This window comes from Sander lucioperca, chromosome 20 (assembly GCF_008315115.2).
Source record: "Sander lucioperca isolate FBNREF2018 chromosome 20, SLUC_FBN_1.2, whole genome shotgun sequence".
Lineage (NCBI taxonomy): Eukaryota > Metazoa > Chordata > Actinopteri > Perciformes > Percidae > Sander > Sander lucioperca.
In genome coordinates, this window is record NC_050192.1 from 27,105,138 (window position 1) to 27,124,179 (window position 19,042).

Consider the following 19,042-nt stretch of genomic DNA (forward strand, 5'->3'; position numbering starts at 1 on the left):
GGGGACTGGGCTGGTCCGAAAGACGGAGAAAGAAGTGCAGGGGAGCCAGAGGACAAGGGTAGGCTATATCATCCTTCCTTTCAGCCTGGCGAGCCGAGTCTTTAGCTTCTCTGTAGTTTCAAATGCATGGATAAACTTACCACTGGAAGCCCTAGGCGTAACGATAACACGTTTTCCCCAGAGTTGCAGTTATGCCGTGACAGCGACAATGATATTTTGCATTTAAAGACTGTACATTTTCAATTCAAAACAGGTCATTATAGTTTGAATATTTCATTTTTTCCCACGTTCCAGGTTAAGGTGAATTTTCGAATAAAAAGTGACAGTCCTAATGGCAACCTTTCTGAGACTAAACAGTGCGAATTATGACAATGACAAAACAAATTCACACAACACACATACATATTATTAACTCACTGTGTGGCTTTGACAATGTCCCAGGTGCTGTAGTCATCCACATGGTTTTTGCGGCTGACATTCTCACTGTAGCCGTGGTTGTAATGACTCTGGGGTTTGATTTCCTGAAAAGAAAGAGGGACGACAAGAGGCAGAAGCACAGAGATAAAGATAAGTCGGTAAGGTTGTGCTGCTATATTAGATCATCAGCATTATGTTGGAACACACCAAGATGCACTGGCTGGCACATGGGGTGCGGTTGTGGGGGGGTGGGGGTTGTGGAGGTAACACGGATACAATCTTCTATTGTGGTATATGTAATCGTCTCCACAATATTGACATATTTTCTGGAAATTCAATTGCGAAATTGTGTACATAAAAATCCTGTAAGTCCAATAACGCCATAAAGCAGACCTGCTGAATGACATTCAACATTTCCCACAATGGTTTAATACACCTACAGCTGCAACGAAGAGTCAATTAATTGATTACTTCATCGACGGAAAATTAACAACTATTTTGATAATCAATTGGTTTAGGAAGAACAAAAGCCAAGGCTCTGGTTCCAACTTCTCAAATCTAACAATATCCCATCGTTTTAAAGTGTTAGTCAGAGCAAATAATAGAATATAAGACATTACATTACATTTCATAGACAAAACGATTAGACCTAATCAAAAAAAATATGGGCAAATGAATCGATTATCAAAATAATCATGAGTTGCGGCCCTAAATATACCCAGAGATATTAAAGGGGATAGCTACCAATCCGATCCTTTGCAAAGATAATTATGTGAAATTACAGAAGCAACACACAACACATAAGTACGGTTTGCTTGTGGCTTTAAATAAACACAGCCACATTAGAAGCCTAACCAACATGTTATGACACGTCTGGATATACATACAGCGATGTGATGTAATGTCCGACTTCAAAAACCATCTCTAAATGACACCTCCAAATTTGCAAAGTCACAGTAAATTCAATTTAAAAGACAGCCACATTTATCCATCCTCTTCCAATTTGCTTAACCCAAATTTATGAATTTACTTGAACAGCAAATCAACTTTAATTCCTAGATCCCAAACATTTAAAAATCATTAGAAGAGTATCAATGTTGCAGTGATACTACGGGGGAGAAATAAGAAAAACAAAGCAAATTAGACTGAGGAGGAGGATGGAGGAGGAGGGTGTGACAGAGGGAATATGAAGGTGACCATCTCATATTTGTATTCCTGTATTTTTAAGGTGTCAAAGCCGCCAGGAGGTGTTTGTACTTTGCACAGCCAAGTTTTGGTCATTTACAAATCCATACGATCTGTTTCAACTCCCCCGTGTGCTAGTATTCAGGCTAGTTTAGGTCCCAGAGAAAAGTGAGAGTAATAACTCCAGTATGATCTTGACTGTGCTGAGCTTGTTTCCTACGACAGACAAACACAAGCCCAGGAAACACGAGGAACTCAAAGTCTCTTCATTCATCTGGATATTCAATCGAGGATAACCATTTTCCCCGTTTTTTTCCAGGAACAGGGGGAAGGCGCCCTGGCTCTGAACCCTCAGCAGCTGTTAAAATCACTTTCTCCATCTCAAACGTGCATGGAGATAACCGTTGACTCTTTACCAGTCTCAGCAGCCCGACGGCCTCTGTTCATTCCCTCCTGCCATCTAGAAGGCTGATGTTGGCATTTGGAGCTGTAGTGATAATTGCAGCGTGTGCATTTTTCACCTCTTAATTATATAGCTGCTCACTAGTGATGCATACAACAAATAGGCAGACAGCAGTGATGATATTGTCAACTAAACGTAGGATCCATTTCTCGCTAATCATTGATTTTTTAGGATGGAACCTCATCTGTTCGGTGAGGCAGCAGGCTTGGCTTTTGTCAATGGAGCTGGTCAGTGGGACATATGGCAACCTCTCCTTGGGGAGGGTGGAGGTCACGTGCCTTGAGCTAAAAATGTTACACAGCACCATTTCTCCAAGTGCATGTTTATTGGTTTGAAGTAACAGTAGTAAAAGTCACAAAAACAGTCAAATAAGGGTGACCAGTTCACAGTTTAAGATTAACATTTAGATTTTAATTAGGACAACATAAAGCAAAAAACAAAAAAACAAAAATGATGATAGTTTTTTTCACTGCATCTGCAATGAGTGCATTGCTGAGACTTGACTAGTAATTGTGTTCTTCCTCCTGCTGGCTGAAGCCATAGCTCACTATTAGATTCCATCTGTAATGAGACTCATTTCGAGGGACTAATTCAATATTCGAGGCACAGTTTACATCCATGGATCGGGAGGAAGCAGAGGGGAAACACTATTTTTATGAGGGAAATAATGGGAACGCTCCACAGAGAGAGCGTGCGTTTTTCCACTTTGCACTCGAAGTGCAAAGCATCAAATCAAGTGGCTGAGCATGTGCCTTACCTTTATGTGCCGTTTATGCACAGACACTCATTTGCATTTTCAAATGAGATTGGAAGCCAAGGACATTTATCGCTTACATTCCTCGAGAGGCAAATGTTTGTATTCCACATGTTGAACTGGTTAAAAGAGTAAAGAAGGGGCATGGCTCCTCTGAGTGTGCAACTAAACTTCTGATGCTCCAATTCAGGTGCCTCATATATATATTCAGCCTCACTCTGCTCTTACTACAATCTACCCAATGACCCAGATTCCAAGCAGCAACCCGCTGAAACGGAGAGCAACTTTTAGCCAAGCCTGTATAGGCAGACAGGAAAATAAACTAAATGTATGATGAAGCTACCACTGTCAGATATATTCCTCCAATATGACAGGTAGATTGTGCCGTCAAAAGGTCATTTTGTAAACGCTCCTGTGAATTGATTTAAAGAAGCTGGAGGCTGTGTGAACCTCTAAATTCACAGCAGACCATTCTCTGCTCTTGCAAGATTGGAGAACAATACACTTTAGACAAGGCGCAAAAATATCAAGTACACAAAGTGTCAACAAAATGCCACATGCTGTTTCTCTGATGCACAATTCAAGTTTTGATTGATAATGTATTAACTTCCATTCCTGCACAGCAGAGGCCATTTGCATTAAAAACAATGTGTATATTAAACTTCAGCTAACAATAACAGCCACATTTTCTTACTGTATTATTCGTACTTTATTGCTTTGTATCTGTATGTAGAGCTGTAACAATTCCAAAGACAAACAATCCAGACAATTAGTTGTCTCAGAAATAATTGCGATTAACAATATAATTGTCTCTTTCAGTCAAATTTTAAAACATTTATTTACGTTTTACTTTTTCAAACAAATTAAAGTTTGGAATGAATCCCAGGATACATCTTTTAGTTCATTATCACTGTTATGTGACTCATATAATGTAGTAACACACGTACACTGCCTACCCTATGAAGTAAACTATGCCTCTTTATTATTATAAAACATTGTATTTTCTTCTTAAATGAACATGAAATCGACAAAACCATCAACAGTCATACCCCTTGGTACCTTGGCTAATGTTAGCGATTAAAAAAACGATGATTACCTAAAAAATATTGCGATTAGACAATGATGTTATAATTGTTACAGGCCTATCTGTATGCACTATCAAGCACTGGCTCAGCCTCCAATACTGAATCCAGAGTGACAAGGCTACTTGACAAAGTTGGTGAGAAGTCTCTCCGAATTACCAGTCAGGTAGAGCTCTGACATCCAGACAAACAAAGGAAGGACTCACTAACAATGGACTGTGTCTAGGGAACAAAGAACAGATGGTAATTACATTTTCATTCATTAGGAGAACCCTCTCTCGAGTAAACCTTAACTGAAAGCGTCAAAGTGGAAAGATCTTCATCAGTCAGCAAGCCAAGGACTAACTGCAAGCTGATTGTATCAGTCTGAATGTTATAGTGCCACCGAGAGGACGCATTTTATGTATAATACAGAGGAAAACAATGCTGTCTAAATGCAAATGTGTAGAGGACAAGGTGTGCACGCATTTAAGACCAACTCCCTTGTGTAAAGTGATCCATAACAGTTAGTCAGATCTGCATTTCATCCATTTAGGAAAGGCTGTTATCTATAATGACTTAAATGTGTTAACCGTTTAACCGACAATAAAAATGTTGACCAATTAATTAAAAATTTAAAACAAAAATAAAAAAAAGCTTTTTTCTAGATACAATCTATTTCTTAACTGCTTGTTAAGTATGCTAGAGCAAACTTTGCACTATAGTTGCTATAGCAAGTTGCGTTTAAAGCTGATCTTTTTTTTTTTTCCCTGCTCGTGGCTCTCTGCTTGACAGCATGCTGGACGGCGCTCACAGCTGAGAGCTACGTGACACACGCCACTATATAGATGAGGACTGGCGGGTTAAATCGGCTGTCCTACACACAGAGTGTGCCAGGCAGACACACAGCTGACAACCTCGCAGGTGGGTGCGGTGGAGACAGGCTCAGACTAGTCTCGCATTGCCGGACCTACGTCCACATCGCTGTGGAGTAAGGTCTGGCTCCTTCACACGTACACTTCTGGACAGGAGAAAAAAAAAAACTGGGTTGTTTACATTTCTTTAAACTAATTAGAATCGTCTTGGGGCGGCGCTAAGCACTGGTCGCAAAGACGGTGGCTGTGCAAAATAGCCTCGGGAAGGAACTTGTTTTGGTGGAACATTTTGCATCCTGCAAAAGAAAACGGCACATACAATATTAAATGCAGTTAACTGTTGACACAACAGTAACGTGAGCTATTTAAATTAGCTGGATACATGGTTAAACGTAAATTTGCTCTTACCAGTGTATCTCCGAGTGTACTTTGTCCACAGCAATCCCCCCAATCAGTCCCAAAACGTCCCAGTTAGAGAGGAAATGCAGTAAACTAGTGATGCACCGATGTGAAAATTGTGGCCGATACCGATAACCGATATTAATATTGCTGTTATGGCCGATACCGATATTTACCGATGTCGATATCTCTGTATAGAAAACAATTTTTTATGATAATCAAATAAAGAACGCATTTTTTTTTTTGTTTTTTACTTTTGTGATTTATTTTCCGAAATGACTGATATTGGGCACCTTCACCTGTGTGCAAAATATGACTGTCATCAGATTTTCAGAAGAAAAAATTAATATTTATATAATTATATATAATTTGACATCGAACCGATACCGATGTGTTAAAAAAATGACCATATCGGCCGATATTATATCGGCAGCCAATATAATATCGGCCGATATTATATCCGCGGCCGATATATCGTGCACCACTACAGTAAACATATTCTTTGTAAATCTTTACAATCATTCCCAGAAAGAACCAAGCAGGATCCAAATTGTCGTCAAAACTTGCCATTTTTAGCATGTAGCTTGCTGGCTCGAAGGTTGTTGTTGTTTCCCGACACAAACAGAGTTTTGCAAGGCGAGGGGCATCCGCCGATTATCCAGTAAATAAACGGTCATCGATCAAGACTAGGCTCAGACATACATGCCGTGGAATTTGTTAATTCTTCTTAGCTGCGGGCTGAGACACACCAGCCCCTCATCCCTCTTTCGGCGCAACCTGCACATGTCTAATTATTATGCATGTCAATGTCATCATCGGACCTTGTCGGCGAAAGACAAGACACCCAGGCTGACTGAGAAAATGTATAGCTCATATTTAGACTACAACATTTGTTTATTTACCGCAAGTCATTTTCGTCATTGTAATATTGAACAATGTTATCGCACATCGCAGATTTTCCTCATATCGTGCAGGCCTAACATATAGTATGTGCCTTTACAAATTCAGCCCTTATGGGCCCATTAGGGGTCACGTATGAACTGGGAGGCAATAGAAGCAAATCTATTTGTGGCAATTTGACTGTTCATGATGTAGCAACATTACCACTGAAGTTCAATATTGACATAATGTGTGAACCGAAGTATTACATTCAGTTTTTTTTTTAATTAAACCTTTTGGATCACCAGCCAAAATGGCTACTAGATGTTCAAGACACTCTCACCTTACAAGAGCCAAAACCAGATTATAAATCACTATATCCATCCTCATACGTCAGCATCTTCGGGACTCATTGGACATTAAAGACATGAATCATTTGAACTGCAAACTACCAGGATTAACAGTTACTGACCAAGCCTGTAGGTAAATTAGCCCGCTTTACCTGCTGGCTGCAAACCAACATGCAAAAACGGACTGCTGAGAGAAAAGCAAGCCAACTATCATTGAGGCAAATACTGTATGTAACAGAGCTTTTGTTCATGATGCTTAAATGACCTGCAAAGATAATAACTACTAATAACCAGTCAGTGTTTAATATGAAAAACCTTACTAAAGCTCCCTCTACCCAGAGCCATGGAATGTATTGGTGTAACCAGGTACAGTACTGTATGCATGTGATGTAGAATAATAAAAAGAGGTGAATATAACGTTACACTTTCTGGTTTGTGATGATCATAATGTTAACAACAGCCTCATATATGTTTAATGTGACTGTGGTAGCAATGGCAAATGATGTGAAGTAAAATAATAAAGGTAACTTGGGCTCAAATAGGTTCAACTTTGAGCAAGCTAGGTAAAGAGATGAATATTAAACAAATACGTCGCTGCCAGGTTAGCTAGTGTTTTAGCTAGCTAGGTGTGGAAATTAATCATTTTCAGCTGCTATATTAAGTCGTTATTGGAAAAATATAATTTCGACAGTGTCATTTATTCTTCATTTAAACTCTTTTCTTGATTCACAGTACTTTAAATTTAAAAACAACGGAACAGCGATATTATATGACAGATACGACGAATGCTAAAAGCCAAATAGAAATATAACGTTTCTGACCATCACAACCAAGTGGACCTTCTATAGGTTAGCTAGCTGGGGGTGACTACAGAATGTCATACTAAGGCACGAACATGGTTTTTAAGAATAGAAAAAAGATAGTTTAATATGAACTTATTGTGACCACCGACTAGACACCACAGCTTAATAAACCCATATACACTTGACCCCAATTTACATCACCGTAGCTAGCTATACCAGCCAGCACTACCAGTTTAGCTACAAAGCTAACGTCGTAGGACTGTAAAGATGAACGTTACTTTTCTATTACAGACGTTAAACAGGCAGCTTGCAATCTTGTTTACTTGCTGCACGGCGCCACTACCATGGAAAAGCACCACCTAGCTTAACGTTAACATTAACAGGAACATCTGCCCAGCGTTTACTTGCTATGCAGCAGGAGGATGGGGCTAGCGTTAGCACCTTTAGCATCGTTAGCTGCCTGCCACCCCCCACCGGTGGTTTTGCAGGGGGCATCGGAGTTTCCAAAAAAAGCACGGTAAAATCACACACCCACCCACACACAGACTGGTGTAACATGTTTTGTTTATGTTCATGTGTCCGTGCGAAGGCATGAAGTCCAATGACCATACCTCGGGATGGAGAATAGGGACGCAGCCAGCTTCTTTCTCATATTCCTCCATAGCGTCGGCCATCTTGGTGGTGATGTTCGCAGAGCATTGTGGGAAACAAGAGGCTGTGTAGGGGGAAAACAAACAGAGGAGGAGGAGAGAGGAGCTGTCAAAAACACAGATGAAGGATGGGCCATATATCGCACAGAAGGTCACATAATCATACCATTGCCAGTGGCCAGGGGCTACTAATATAGGCTACAGCAAAAACATTTATTATCAAATACTTTAACAATACTAGTGCAACCCCTAGGCTACTCTAGGTTTATGTAAGAATAGCCTGCTGTAAGTCTCTTGCCACAATGGGATTATAATGGACAGGCAAAAGAGAATATGGAAAAGGTGTACTCAAGGTACTTAGAGGAGACAGGGTATGTGGACGACTGCAGAGAAGCCAAGAAGAAAAGAGGGGCCAATAGTACAGTTTTGCCGCTGGGTTAGTTGGTTAATTTGACAAAAGCAGAGTCACCCATGACTGGCTCTACAGCAGGGGTGTCAAACTCAATTTCCTTAAGGGCCACACTAGAAAATGAGAATCACATCGAGGGCCAGACAGAGTTTATTGCTTTTATGTCATGGGAAAAGTCAAATATCTTTGACTGAATTATTGCGTGTCTCATATAGTCTTCTCACTTACAGTTTGGTCTGCAAAAATGTCGAAGAAAATGCCAAAAGCATCGAAAATGTCGGGAAAAAAATATTGTGAAAAGTGACAAAAAGTAGGTGGGCCAAAATGTATTGTGAACCTAAATGTATATAGGGGCCGGATCAAAATTAGCAAGGGGCCGGATTTGGCCCGCGGGCCTTGAGTTTGATCCGTGTGCTCTACAGTAAACCATACAAGTGTTGTCTAACATCTGGTGTTTTTAGGTGTATTGTGTGTATTGTGATTCTGCTTTAGGATTATTGCAGGGTAATGTGGATGATATTTGTGAGCAAAAGCCCAAATAGTCCAAATAGTATAACTTTGAAATATTTTTGTTTAACTGTTCATCCGTATTTATTTTCAAGTGTTAACACACCCTTTTAAAATGTTGTTCCTCCTACTACATTATTTACAATGCATTCAATATAGTTAATTCACACTTACAGTGGCTACAAGACAAGTTCAGATACATGAAGGTACATTCACTTTTTGCAAAAGAACAAGGACACCATTTCCTTTGCAGACCCAGAAATGTACATAAATGCAATCTAATTCCAGTAATTTGATTTGTAATTTGAGTAATTCCATTTCTGACATTATTCCATCACACTCCCAAGCATCAAGTTATTAATTTAATTATGCAGGCATTTCTGATTTTGTGTTTGTTGGTTCAAAATCTGGAAAGCTTCAGAGCAACTGCATGAGTGGAGTATGCATATTCAAACAGCTACTATACTTGCAAGAGTATCCTATGTTATTAATTAAAAATACATAGCACACATGGTGTACTATGAAGCTCCACACCACAGTGTTAAGACTAGGATGAAGAGGGTCTTTAAATGGGAAATTCATGCACTAAAAACAAACACACAATCAACAATTAAATGAACAATAAATAAATAGGCTATATGCATTTTCTAATTAAAAATACAGAATAGAATACATAAAATAAAATCCTCCATGGTTCTACAGTGTATATGGTCACGAGAAAAATCTCCATGAGTGACATGACTGACATCTGACATCTCGTAAGAAGGCCAGCAGCAGCCAACGGAAAGCATAGACACCCTTGCAGTTACTGATTTGTGCCCCTAGATGTTCTCCATGTCCCATCACACTCGACTAAACCTAAGCATCCATCAGCCACTGGATGTCACTCTTTACCCAAGCAGGCATGCATGCAGCCCCCCCCCCCCCGACCTGACTGAAAACAACCATAGTAATCCTGCACAGTTTATAAACCTACAAACTTTTTCAAATTGTCAAGTTCTTCTATCAAAGATCATACTACCCCCATGAGCATGTTATAGCAAGTTTACAACAATTATTCCCAGAAGCATGCTAAACATATGCCATGTTATATAATTGTTACTTTTTCACCCCACATAGGCCTACACAAATAAGGTTTTAGCTAAATATATTTTGTTACACTGTATTGAATAGCCTATGTGAATGCATACATGAATTTACCGAAGAGGGTCATAATGCCCCTTCCTTGACGTGACACACCTACATCATAACTAAGTATGACGTGACATACGTACATTTGAAGTGTTCAGCTGGACTGCGTTTGAAGCCAAAGTGGACTGGACCACATCACATCCACATCACATGTTTACAGTGGCCTGTCCAGCCAGGCGAATCAGATGATCACCGAGGAGCACAAACAAGGGAGGAGTCTCCTGTTGCTGCGCCAAGTTACCCCGTTATAAATCACACACAGGATATAGAGTGTTTGGCCTACAAAATAAAGTCAGGACTAGCGCATTGGTAGAAAACTGGAACTGTTATAAAAGGAAAATTAATTAATTAATACTAATATCAATTATAATAAGAAAATATGTATTCAACCTTTATTTATACTCGAGGGATCATTGAGGGGCAGCCCTCATTTACAATGACATTGAGTTACAAAGACAAAGAAAATAACACCATCATAATAGGAAAATATAGTATTTATATATCACATTAAGCACAAAAATAATTCAGAATGTGCTTTACATGAAGGATAATATCAATTTAAGAAATAGTGATAAACTACCTCCAACTACACTCAACCACAGTATACCTATAAGCAATATGAAAAGTCAAAAGAAAGCAATATTCAGGTAGCAAAAATAATGAAATAATACACAATCAAAAACAATATATAACCAGTAAAAAAATAATGTTTACTATTATTAAAAAATATGAAAAAGGTATTCACATAAACAGAATCACATTTCACATAGGAGTTTTATGATTTTGTTTTATGTGTGCACATTTAGAGTCTTGATGTGGGGCAAACATTTGGAGTTGACACATAACAAAACTGGTTGGCGGAAAGATTTTTAAAAGCAGCAAGAAAGAAAATATGTAACCTAACTTCTATTTGTATTAGAATGCAAGACTTTCTATACGTAAAAGGCTTATAATAAAAGACAATCAATCTAGTTTTAATTAAATTAAATAACAATGAAAAGCATGAACATACTATGACTAAAAGCCAGTCATTGTATCATATATGATTATGAACAGAAATAGATCATTTTGCTGCCTGTAAAATGTTTTTTTTTTTTTTTGTGTGTATGTGTGCCGCTTTTAGTTTGAAATCTGTGACCGGAAATATTGTGCATTGGGGTCGCTTTGACCTTTGTCCACTCAAACCCATGACAGAATCGTGCAGGCGAGCTAGTTGCTAACAAGTTGACTGAATATCGGTGGTAGAAAACATACCAGTGACTGTGAAGATCATTTTTACCTCTTCAAACTTTAAAATTGGACATACATGACGCCGCTGGACTGAGGAGGACCACCAGCTGAAGCAATGAAAACCTACCGTTAGTTTTACACGTTAAAACGTCGTTAGCTAACGTAAACAGATAGCAGACAGACAAACGTCCCCCTGAGGACTGCCTGATTATTTTACAGCCGGCGTTTTTCTTCTGTGAGCCAGTCAGACAACCTACCGGGAGACCCTCAACGAAACAAAGGTAACGCTAAGGGCCACGCAAACAAAATAACAAAAACACTAAATGTAACGTTATGCTAATGTTGATTTAACGCAGCTAGCTAGCTAAATTGCCAATTCTCTGCTTTGTGAGCCTGTGTCGAGTTGACAGCCGTGACTCTGCAGTCGGGCGGTGCGTACTATTATGTAATAAACCGGGTTAGCGCTAGCTGAATTGTAGTAGCTTCTCCCTCCTATTCCCCCCCCCCCCCCTCCCTTCCCCTCCCCTCCCCTCCCTCGCCGCCCATTTGCGTCTGTCCCAACTCATACCTCAGTGTGAACATTTTGAGGAATAGTCTTCATTTAGTTACAAGTGTGTAACGTTAGGTTCTTTGCAGTGGTGCAGCCAGTACGCGGTGTACTATGCAGCAAAGTGGTGAGTGGCAAACAAAGCTTAATTTCGATTCCCTGCAACCATACTGTATCTAGGAGATTTTTTTGGCAGAAGCAGTGCATTTAAAATCCATTTGTCTTTGGTTTTCTTGTGGTACTGTATGTTTCAAGAACGGTCGGAATCGGCAGTGCTGAAAATGTTGCTGCTTTTCTTACCTGTCTACATATTATTACCCCCCCCCCGCATCATCCTCAAACATATGATCCTGCTGCTGCAGTGTTGCATGTCTGCAGCCTCCTCAGCCCTGGAGCTCTGTTACCACTTTCACCTGACAGTAGCCAGGAGCAGAAATTGGAGACTGGCTGGCAGTAAGAACTGTTTCTAATCGTGTCAGACAACTGATGCATCCCGCAGATCCTGGTCTGTTATCAGATATCTGGTATTATGTATTGTGATCATGTTGTCCACTTGAGTTTTTACAGAGCTTTCTGACTCCCTGTCTCCTGCTTGTATTTTCTGGATATTTATGTCGATCCTAAACGAGCCTTAGCTAATTCTTTATTTGAAGGCCTTAAATAGCCGTTTTCCTACCCTACACAACAACACAAGTCTTTTTTTTTTTTTTTTTTTTATATAGACAACTGGATATAATACTCATACACTACTACTAATAGTAATAAGTAGTAATAATAATACTAATACATCATAGGAATTCAGCTAACTTGTAATTAACCTCAAGTGATTTGAGTCAATGATAAAAACACCAGTCAGTTCATTCTGTGTACCTGTGTCAGCTAAGGTTCCGCCACTCACATTTTGTATTTTCATGTTTTCCATCCTCTGCTTATTGTGTGGAAATGAAGGGTAATCCCAGACTTTCCATGCCAAACTTTTGCTGAGGTGAGGCTAGCAAATCCAGGGTCACAAGAACGCCCGGCTCATTTGCCAGCCAAATGGAGTTTCCATCCTGCCCGTCTCGGACCACAGCTTGTTCCCTGCACACTTCTCTGGTAGACGCACGTAGATCTTAATTTGAATGCCGAATCTACATTGGGAGTACAGAATTGTATTACTGACCTGCAAAGGAAAAACAGTAATAGATCATTTTTGTTTGGGTTGTTTGCACAGTGATGGAAGGAAAACAGTGAACTGAAAAAGGAAACTGTATCCTAAATATGTTATTCTGGGCTTAAGACCAGAGTCTAATGCTTATCTTAAATGACACTACAAAGCACATTCACTTAACAAGGTCAATATTGTATAGCCAATTAGTTCAAGGTAAGTTAAATTTGCAATTTATATTTATTGTTACATATTGGAAAGCCTTAATGGTAAACTATGGTCACAGAAGATAGAGCATTTGTGGAACATTTACTGTAAGATGCACAGTTATGTTAATTAACCTGATTAATTATGCCAAGTTCTGGGCCAGAGGACTATATTCCTGCTTTAGGTAATTAGGTTAATTATTTCCTACAATATGTGTTTAAATGTTGTTGGTAAATTAGGTGCAAGCATAAAGTTGGACAGAATACTGTACATCTACATACATCTAGACCTTACGTTTTTAGGGTGGAGTCTTGTGTCCACAGTAGCTTTCATTTGCGTTTTATTGTTTTATGTGTTTGCGCATGCATGAGAAATCAGATAATGAGGGTAGGACAAAATGTAGGAAGCATGTTTGACTGATTTTGTTTTAGTAATTGTTTGCTGAGCATGGAAGCTCTTTGTCAGCACCACCTTGTTCTCTACAAACTTCCTCTTGTGAAAAAAATAGAGTGAAAAGTGAATCACTCAGTCAGGGTTCAACATTAACTTTTTGTCCACCAGCCAAATGGCTAGTGAATGTTCAAATTTGACTAACCACTCAATATATTACCATTGTTTTTTTTGGCCGGTGAGTGAAGAAAATCTACCTTGTATATTTTACCAGCATGTGGCTGGTAAATGGTGCTAATTTTGAACCCTGCACTCCGTTATCCAGTCCCTCCAGAAAAACGCGATTATGCGATCGCATAATTCAATGCATAATCAGCCAAAGTCCGCATATTTATGCGGGGGCCGCATTTTTTTCAAATACGCCGCACTTTCGCCGCATAAATTGCCGATTTCCGCGCAAAATATGCGGGGCTTGCATGATTTCATAATCCCCGCATTTTCGTTGCAAAAAAGTCACACATATCTTAGCAGAAAGTTGAAAAATGTTGCGTTTACTTCACACAAGAGCAGCCATTTTCCCCTGTTGCCATGGGAACGTTATGAAGTGTCGTAATTACGCGACGTGAACATCATCGGAAAGCCGCAAACCCCGCGATGAAGCCATGATGAAACCGCAGTTTTTGCAAGTTCCCGCAATTTCATCGCATAAAATTGCATAAATATCCCGCATATTCCATCTCATTTTTTAAGAAAACGTGCCGCATAATCAAGGATTTTTGCCCGCAACAATCACAAAAAAACTCTTTTTTTTCATTTTTCTGGAAGGACTGGTTATCTACAGCTACATCTGCTAGCAGGAGCGCACGATTGTGACTCGCTGCAACGTGTCTGTTTGCCACCCTTGCAAAATGTCATGTACTGGAAACTGTGGGGTTGCATCTGTTCTGTAATTAAACCTGTTTCCCTATGCAAGCATTTGGTTGGTGAAAGTGATGAGTTTCATACTGTGTTGAGTGGGAACTTTTTTTTAGTTTATGATGTCTAAGGCCACGTCCACACGTACCAAAACAATCTTTTTTACCCCGTCTTCCCTGGCATCGTTTCAAGAATGTTTGCGTCCATTCGCACGTCCGGATCCATTTGTAAAAGACTCAACACGCTACTTCATATTCCAGGCGCTGTTTCTGCTACAGAAATTCACCAAAACGGAGAAGAAGAGGCGGAGCATGCGCATAAAGGTTGCGCGCTGTATACAAACAAACAGACAGTAGGAGAAGAAACCAAACAGCCCTAGTAACCCTAATAGGCTCAATATCTTCTCCAGCAGGAACACGAGCATGCAGTCCGCCATTGTTGTTGTTATGAGAAGTCGTGGTGATGTATTCACACCCTTTTTATGTACTTTACATTGCTTTTAAAATAGCTGAAACTGTGAAATGGTTAAAAACTTCTGATCTTCTTCATAGACAAGAACACAGTTAGTGCTTACCTCAGCTGATACCAATAGAGGCTATACGCTAAAAGCCTTGTGAAGTAAAGTATGGTTTAATAGTCCTTAAAGGGTAACAACCTTTTTTGAACCTGGACCCTATTTCCCTATGTGCTGTGAAACAAGCTACAAAAATGTCCAGCTTGTATTTACCTTCACAAAAGTGCTTGTTTTGCCGCTGACAGGCTCAGATTAATATTCTAAGTGTCTGACAACATTATGGAAAGGATTTCTAAGGAGGTCGACCTTTCTGTTAAAGAGTAAGATCCTTTTTTCAAACATAAAAACATCTGCAAAATTGCGTTCGCTAAACCCGCTAAAACCCACCAGACTCCATGCAAATAAACAGTCATTTTAGCATCATAAAATAAACGTCATTCAAAGTCGACAGAAACGAATAAAACTATGAAAAGCCGTTACAATAAAACAACCCCGTCAAATTCAGTCCCTCGCTGAGCTAATATTCACCTGTCAGTAAGGCAACAGCCTTATCTCTTTCAGCCTCCAGACTGTCACACTATTAGGAGCCATAACAAATGCTGTGTTGCTCATGAAGTTATTGAAATGCCAAGGCCAGTGCATCAGTGCGGTGTTATCTTCCCAGCTGGGACACTCAGGCCACTGGCTGTGGTTTGGCTGATTTGATGCATTTGCTCTGACAAATGCCAGATGTGCTCAAGTGAGATAGTTGCCTCTCACTTGTTTTCAGTGTGGATGTATCCAACAGCAAGAGGACACAAATCAGGTTACATTTTGGCCCTCTTTTCTTCAACAGCCTTATTACCAATCCGAGAGAGGGTTAGCTGAGGCTGTACTCCAATACAGTTAGATTTTCACAGCCTTCATTATTACATTATTATCCCGTACATCTAACAGAACTGAACAAACATGCCTTTAATATGCACCTGTCTCTGGTGTTGAAAGGGTTTAGTTATGTATGGTTTCTTGTGTCGGCCTTGCACCAGGCTCCTCTGCTGAGCAGGATTTGTTATTTGATAAAGGAGCGTGGGCGCGTCAAGCCCTTTATGAGTGTCCAAGTCCATTAACTTCCGTGTCCACCCTCCTCAGGCGCCCAGAGCATAGCTTAGGGGGAAGGGCAACCGTATTACTGCCCACCTGAACTGCAGCTTCCTCCTGGAACATAGAGAGATCTGCTGCTGCCTAGCATTTATTTTGCATCACAGAATATCTTCACGAGGAGACAAAAAAAAATCAAGCCTGGATAAAACATTTGACAGGTGGGGCAAATGATTTCCAGTGAACCACGTTTTTACAATAGACATAATAGTAATAATAATAGACGTAGAAGTTGAGTGACTACAATCCACTGTTGCAGCTTTTGGAAAGGATACGCGAAATGTGTTCTTGTCTTCTTTGAAGACGATAGAAACAAAGGCCCTGGGAGTATGCCTTTTCTGTTGCTGTGTTAAGCGTGATTTATGCTTCTGCGTACAATCTACGCTGGCTATGAACATAGGTACGTGGAGACACGGACCTACGCCGGACCCTGCTCCGAAGCCTGACGTGCACCTCTCGAAAAATGTAACAACAAGTGGTCAGAAAGAACAGGGGAGACACTTTGTTTCTCTCACTATGACTCTAGAGTCGCTACGCGCTCCGAAGCTAATCACCGTCACTCTCTCACTTTCTCCCTCGCTCTACCACACACTCCCCACACACACACATGCCGGCTTGACGCACACACCAACACACAAGTATAAACTTCAGGCCACTTACAGAGGCTACGGCGAAAGCTCTGAGTGGAGCCTCCGCAGAACCATAAATCCTGCTTAACTCTATTTATGTGCCTTGGGCAACGGTTTTTCAGGTTTTTTTAGTTGGAGCGGCTTGAAAGTTAACAAAAGAAAAATGATCTCAAAGGAGTGTTTGATCAGAAGTGCAGGACCAGGTATTTCAGTGACTGAACAAGTTGCTGGTTCACAGTGCTCTTGATGTTTTAGTTACACTCCCACTGGGTTGTTATATTACCATTTTTCACAGCTTGTCTTCTTGGACTCTCTATTTTCAACTATTTTATTTTAGACAACCCTGAGAGCTCAGTATTTTTCTCAAAATGAAAACATAAAAAAAGGTTTTTCACAGGTTAACAATTGGCAACAGCAAATGTCATGATCATTAATATTCTTTGTATCAAACACTTTTCATTATTATTGTTCATTAAAAGGATCCCTGTTAACTGATGCCGTAGCAGTCAGCTACTCTTCCTGGGGTCCACACTAGACACACAATACATATTACATCACAGACATTCCATTACAAGGAAATGTTTAAAATCAACTCAATATGTAATACACATATCCACTTTTATCAGCTTCTTGCTTAAAACTCTGGGATGAATCAAGGGAAGACGGTGGTGGTGGTGGTGGCTGCTCTTTTAGCTGCATTTTGCATGGGGATACCATGTAAAGGCAACATCAAATACAGACAAGATAAAAAACAAGACAAACATCCACACCTCCAAAATCCACAGTATTTAAAGCCCAGAGCCGTGCCCTTAGCTCTTCTTAAAGGGTGTCCAATTGCAAATTAAGCCTCTTTGTCCATCTCATTAGCCATTGGTCTTAAAAGGGGTGGATACAGCAGAGTGGTGTCTGTGCGCATAATTAACTGAATGTGAACTGAAATGTGTCAATCACTGTAACTGTGATACTGAAACTAATAGTCACCAATACTATTTAAAGTTGAATCAGTCACTTCAGGATCGCATGTTGAGTGAGTGAGTTTAATTTGATTATTGAGGCTCAGTGGATACAGTTGCAGTCTCTTACTGGCTCAAGCTTTGTTGTTAAGCTAGAGGAGTTACAAGTGTTGTACATGCTCTGCTTTCTAGTGTCCTAATTCACTCATTCAGACTCCGGAGTCCTGTGCACAGCTGCAGCTCTTTGAAGGATACACAATGCATTGCTTTTCATGAGCCTGTTTGATACAGGGGGACAGGGGGATGGTGCTGTTTTGTTTTGCTGAACTCATTGCTCAGAGAGAGTGTACGTTGTTCAGCAAGGATACACTTTCATGTCATTGCCAGAAAGTTAGCACCTATGCTAACTTATGGTCACACAAAAACGGCACCAGCTTTGAGCATTTGACAGGAATTTGATTTCAGCCACTGTGTGCCTCCATGCTACTGGCAGAAGTCTCCAAAAATCCCCACAGGTCCGATTGTAATAATCCCCTGAGGCTAAACTGCGACCTGAGGGGAAAGGGACAGTGGCGGTGACGCACACTCACGTACTTGAGTTGCATTATTCATGCAGAATTTGCAATGGGAGGGTGGAGAGGAGAGAAGAGAGAGAAGAGAGAGAGAGAGAGAGAGAGAGATCATATATACATATATACATATATAATAACTAAGGGCTGTTTCAATGCAAACCTGAGCCAGCACCAACTATAAGCTTTACCAAAGAGGAGAGTTCTAAGCTTAATCTTAAAAGTGGAGACGGTGTCTGTTAGAGCTGGGCAATATGGAGAAAATCGAATATCGCAATATTTTTGACCAGATACATCTATGTCGATATTGCAGCGGTATTGTAGGGTTGCCTATTGGTGCTTTCACAAAATATTGACACAATAAGAGTTTTGATAAATAATAACCAATATTGTGTTGTTGTTGTTGTTGTTGTTGTTGTTGTTGTTATTATATATTATTATTGTGTATATTGTGTTAGTATTGTTGTTATTGTGTTAATATAGTAGATACAATGACTAAGTGGGTAAAGGCAAATAATAGAACAGCTAGAACAGTCTGGTAAGTTCAGAAAATTACATCACTGGAATGCAGCCTTTAAAACCAGGAAAAGACACCACTTTGATATTACAATATCCAGAATTTATGCAGATATCTAGCCTCGATGTGTATATAATAGCCATATATTGCCCATCCCTAGTGTCTGCTTCCCAAACCGAAAACCGAAACTGGGAGCTGGTTCCACAGGAGAGGAGCCTGATAGCTGAAGGCTCTGGCTCCCGTTTGACTTTTGGAGATTCTAGGAACCACAAGTAACTCTGCGTTCTGGGAGAGCTAGTGGGGAAATAATAAGAAGTTAATACAATTATGTTTCTGCATCTTTA

The 19,042-nt window shown here is 40.0% G+C and overlaps 2 protein-coding genes across 10 annotated transcripts in view; one reads left to right on the forward strand and one right to left on the reverse strand.

Moving 5' to 3' along the window:
- zdhhc17 (zinc finger DHHC-type palmitoyltransferase 17) overlaps nucleotides 1-10,045 on the reverse strand; it is a 36,486-nt gene extending 26,441 nt beyond the window's left edge. The window contains exons 1-3 of one of the 2 annotated variants that reach the window (XM_035996083.1): nucleotides 10,027-10,045; nucleotides 7,798-7,901; nucleotides 418-521 (exon numbers count right to left, since the gene is read on the reverse strand). In XM_035996083.1, coding sequence (XP_035851976.1) covers nucleotides 418-521; nucleotides 7,798-7,860 — 167 coding nt within the window. In that variant the 5' untranslated portion in view covers nucleotides 7,861-7,901; nucleotides 10,027-10,045. Of the gene's footprint in view, nucleotides 1-417; nucleotides 522-7,797; nucleotides 7,921-10,026 lie in introns of those variants that run through there. The other variant, XM_031306135.2, reaches the window with a different exon arrangement.
- A 1,069-nt stretch (nucleotides 10,046-11,114) lies between these two features.
- Nucleotides 11,115-19,042, forward strand: part of osbpl8 (oxysterol binding protein-like 8) — a 94,657-nt gene continuing 86,729 nt past the window's right edge. For 5 of the 8 annotated variants that reach the window (XM_035996076.1, XM_035996070.1, XM_035996069.1 and 2 more), the window contains exon 1: nucleotides 11,116-11,454. The gene's annotated coding sequence lies outside the window, so the exon portion shown is untranslated. Of the gene's footprint in view, nucleotides 11,455-19,042 lie in introns of all 8 variants that reach the window. The other 3 variants (XM_035996068.1, XM_035996067.1, XM_035996071.1) reach the window with 1 other exon arrangement.